Source organism: Vespula pensylvanica, chromosome 18, assembly GCF_014466175.1.
Source record: "Vespula pensylvanica isolate Volc-1 chromosome 18, ASM1446617v1, whole genome shotgun sequence".
NCBI classification, from domain to species: Eukaryota; Metazoa; Arthropoda; class Insecta; order Hymenoptera; family Vespidae; genus Vespula; species Vespula pensylvanica.
In genome coordinates, this window is record NC_057702.1 from 2,658,600 (window position 1) to 2,662,916 (window position 4,317).

At 35.1% G+C, this 4,317-nt stretch overlaps 1 protein-coding gene across 3 annotated transcripts in view; it reads left to right on the forward strand.

Moving 5' to 3' along the window:
* Positions 1 to 4,317, forward strand: part of LOC122635384 (transcription factor kayak) — a 42,104-nt gene that overhangs the window by 33,760 nt on the left and 4,027 nt on the right. The window contains exon 1 of one of the 3 annotated variants that reach the window (XM_043825551.1): positions 822 to 1,023. The exons of the other annotated variants lie outside the window; for them this stretch is intronic. Within the exon in view, the coding sequence (XP_043681486.1) occupies positions 955 to 1,023 (69 nt within the window). The 5' untranslated portion in view covers positions 822 to 954. Of the gene's footprint in view, positions 1 to 821; positions 1,024 to 4,317 lie in introns of those variants that run through there. 3 annotated transcript variants of the gene reach the window in all.

Genomic DNA, 4,317 nt, shown 5'->3' on the forward strand with positions numbered 1-4,317 from the left:
ATATATATATATATATACGGTCGAACTTCGAAAGGTTATTTTTAGGATAGCTTTCCTCGCGTCGCGTAAGGCCACGAAGATCGGCGGCGTCGAGACGCTCGCTCGTTCTCTCAGTGTAAGAGAGGCGTCGGTGGAGGACGCAAGGTTTGCAAAGAACTCTTTTTCGAAAGTGAGAAGACTCGAACGAACCGACGCAAGAAGAAAGCGTGCACGAGGGAGGAGATATAAAAAGAAATAGAAAGAGAGAGAGAGATAGATAAAAAGAGACACGAGAGAAACAGAAAGAGAAAGAGAGAGAAAGAGAGAGACTGAGAGGGGTGAACGATAGGAGAGATAAAGATAAAGAGAGGGATAGAAATATACAAGAGAAGAAGAATAAGAAGAACAAGAAGTGGAAGAGGAAGAGGGGGAAAGTAAAGAAGCGCACACCGACGTCCAAAACGAGATCTTCTCACGAACGAACGACCGACCTACCGACCGACCGACTGATAATCAACAAGAATTATTATATTATTATTATTTTTCTTTCTTTTTCTTCTTTTTCATTATTTCATTTGATTTGATTTGATTTGATTTGATTGGAGTTTTTTTTTTGTTTTAATTCTTTCTTACAATCATCGTCATCCCTTCTTCGATCAATTTCTTTTCTTTCTCTCTTTTTTTTCTTTTTCTTTTTTTTTTTCTTTCGGTATCTTCTCGCGAAATTCTTTTCTCTTTATCAGATTCTCTTAAATTTCTTTGTTGTAATTTTCTTTCCGTTTCTTTTTTTCTTTCGATCTTATCGACTTTCCTTTTTTTTTTTTTTTTTTGACTAATCGGATCGCGCGATCCGAAGTTTTCTTGCTCCTCTTTTTCATTTCCTCTTCCCTTCGATTTTTTGACGACGAGACGATTATATTATAAGAAAACGAACGCATTTGAACGAATAACTTAACGAGACAGGAACGACGAACTATGGCAGCCACCGCCATGGATCCAGTCGACATTGCGAATATCCTCGCGCAGGAACTGCTTTATCAGCAGGTAAACCACATGATAAACGATTAAGGCTCTTTCGAATTTCCTTCCTGAATTCTAATGGACGTGTTTGCTGCTGACATATTTATATATATATATATATATATACACACACACATATATATATATGTGTAATGTTAACGTGTCAATGTCCCCGAAAGATGATATATATGTGTGTGGAAACATGTGTGTTAATATATGAACTTGAAAGAGAAAGTTTAACAAATGCTAGAAAAAAAAGAGAGAGAGAGAGAGAGAGAGAGAGATAGAGAAAGAGAGAGATAAAGTAACGATGCGAACGAACGAAGAAACGAGCGAAACAATTGTGCAATATTGTGCAACGTCCATTGTAAGTTCCATTGGGTCGTCGGTCCTCTCATTTCGTGAAACAAACAAATTGTTTACAAAAATCGTACGGAATCATACGGAATCGTGCGAATAATCATTGCATATTTTTTTTTTTTTTAATTAATCTTTTCAATTTTCTTTTTTATTATTTTATCATGGCCGACATTTCGACACATTCTACACGTGTTTTTTTTTTTTTTTTTTTTTTTTTTTTTTTTTTTTTTTTTTTTTTTTTTTTTTATTATATATGTATACGCCCCTTTCCTTCTTCTACTTTTATAACTCCAATACGTGGATCTTTTAAGATTCTAAAACTTGTAATATTTCGTTTAATCGATAGAATCAATCGTGTCTCTTTAAATAACGCTTTAATATTATCGGATACATACATATCCCCCTTTAAAGAGCTTCTTCGATTTAAGAAGCTCTTTTTCTTTTCTTTCTTTTTTTTCCTTTCTTCTTTTGTTCTCTTTATTTCCAAAAAAAAAAAATATATATATCATGAAGAATATAGTTACAGTAAAAGTAATCTGGCGTATCCACAGTGCGATTCATTCTTCGGCTTTTTCTGTTTTTTTTTTCCTTTTCTTTTCTTTTTGGTTGCCATTGTTACTTTTTTATTTCGTTTTTCTCCTTTCTTTTCGTCGGACGAACGCTCTTAGTCTTCTCAGGTGTAAGAGAAGAAAAGAGAGAGAAAAAAGAAAGGGAGAGAGAGAGAGAGAGAAGTAGAATAAGAACGAGAGAGAAAGAAAGAGGGAGAAAGAAACAATAACTTTTTCATGGAATTCCATGCAAGGTCGCCTATCGACCTCTTTCATTGACGTAAAGTAGAACGTGCGATATTTTAAAGAGCTTTTAAAGAGATGTACCGATCAATGATGCGCTTAGATTTAAATTAGAAAATTCCTAATCTTTTCCTTTTCCCTTTTTTTTTCTTTTTTTTTTTTTTTTTTTTCTTTAAAATTTCTCTTTCTTTCTCTTAATCTTAATTTTAATTTATTCCCTCTAATTCTTTCTTTCCTATCTTTTTCTTTTTTTTTTTTTCTTTCAACTTACTATACGTATATATATATATATGTGTGTGTGTATATATATGTATATCTAATATATGTATGTTTATACGGATGTATGTATATATACTATGTGTGTCGTGTGTGCAACGCGCGCGTGCACTGGTGCATCTACATTTTCTTCTTCGTTCTTATCTCTTTTCCTTCTCCTTCTCCTCCTTTTCCTCTCCCTCTCCTCCCTCTCCTCCCTCTCCTCCCTCTCCTTCTCTACTTTCTCTGATCGAATCGAGTCTCTTTCTCCACGCTTTCAGAACGTCGTCGTAAATATTTCTCTCTCCCTCCCTCTCTCTCTCTCTCTCTCTCTCTCTCTCTCTCTCTCTCTTTCTTTCTTTCTTTATTTCTTTGTGGGTACGTTTCGCAATGATTTTCTGGTAGCTGATATCGCCCTTTGTCTGCTGTGCAACGCGAGAGCCCAGGGCAGATTAGAACAGCAAACGCATTTATTTATAGAATCACCGACCGCGTGCGTTCGTTGCAACTCTTTGTATGTATCTGCGTTCTGTGTAACTGCATATATATATATATATATATATATATATATATATATATATTCGCATTGAATATACACTTTCGTATGAATGTATTTGTTCTTTTCTTACACTACATCTATTACACGTATATACATATACATACACACATGTATGTATATAGACGCATATGCATACATATGCACTTTCTGTGCATCACATGTCCTCATGAAGAAACGAGTGGGGAAGAAGAATAACGAGCGAATAACCCGCGTCGCGAAACGGAAGGCGCGTTCGCATGCCAACGACGGTGTGTTTAGAGTAAAAAAAGATGCCAAAGGAGCAAAAAAATCAATAAAAGAAAAAAGAAAAGAGAGAGAGAAAGAGAGAGAAAGAAGGAATACAATAAAATAATATAAATGAAAATATTTAGACGCATCCGCACGAAATTATTTCTATCACCACTAGCAGCGTTGCATTGTTTGTTTGTCTCTGTGTATGTACGTATGTGTATCCGTACCATATATATGCGTATGTGCATGTGCATCTGTACGTGCATATATGCACGTATGTCGTATCGTTTTTATCTTTTTAAATATAAACGAAAGTATATAAAAAAGTTTTGACAAGAGGACAACAAACACCACTGCCACGCCTTTTAAAATATTACCTAGCAAGTGATATAGATACGAAACCGATAACGAGAATTTATTTCCTTTAAGTATTATTTACGTGTTTGATCGTCGTCATAAACGATCCTACATCGACGTATTTGAAAAATTCCGAATTACAAAAATTATCTTTAGTCGGTAAAGTAGATATCGATCACACACACATATATGCGTGTATTTATTAGGCGGGAATTATAAATTTTTAAACAGTTAGAAATACAAATATATATATATATATACATACATACATACATACATACATACATATTATATATATACATACTTTGTATAGTTATCATCGTATTCACTTTCTGATCAGTACAGATTATGTTTCAAACGTATATATCTATACGTATATGCATTAAACTGCTCGGTGATAACCGACCGATTCATCGCTTTATCGATATATCGAATACATACTCTTATGTAGTCTACTCGCACCATTATTATCGCCAATATACTTCTCTCTCTCTCTCTCTCTCTCTCTCTCTCTCTCTCTCTCTCTTTCTCTTCAATCGCAAACATACTTTACTGCGCTCGAATCTTTTGTCGTCCAAATGGAGAGACCGCGAACGCGAAAGGAACGCTCGTCATTTCCGGTACGTTCGAGGTTCTCTCTCTTTCTGTCTCTCTTTCTCTCTCACTTTATCCTTCGTACGTGATCGTACGCGTGCTCGCACGAAACTCGTTTCAGAGTTATTTTAACGATGCATCTCTCTCTCTCTCTCTCTCTCTCTCTCTCTC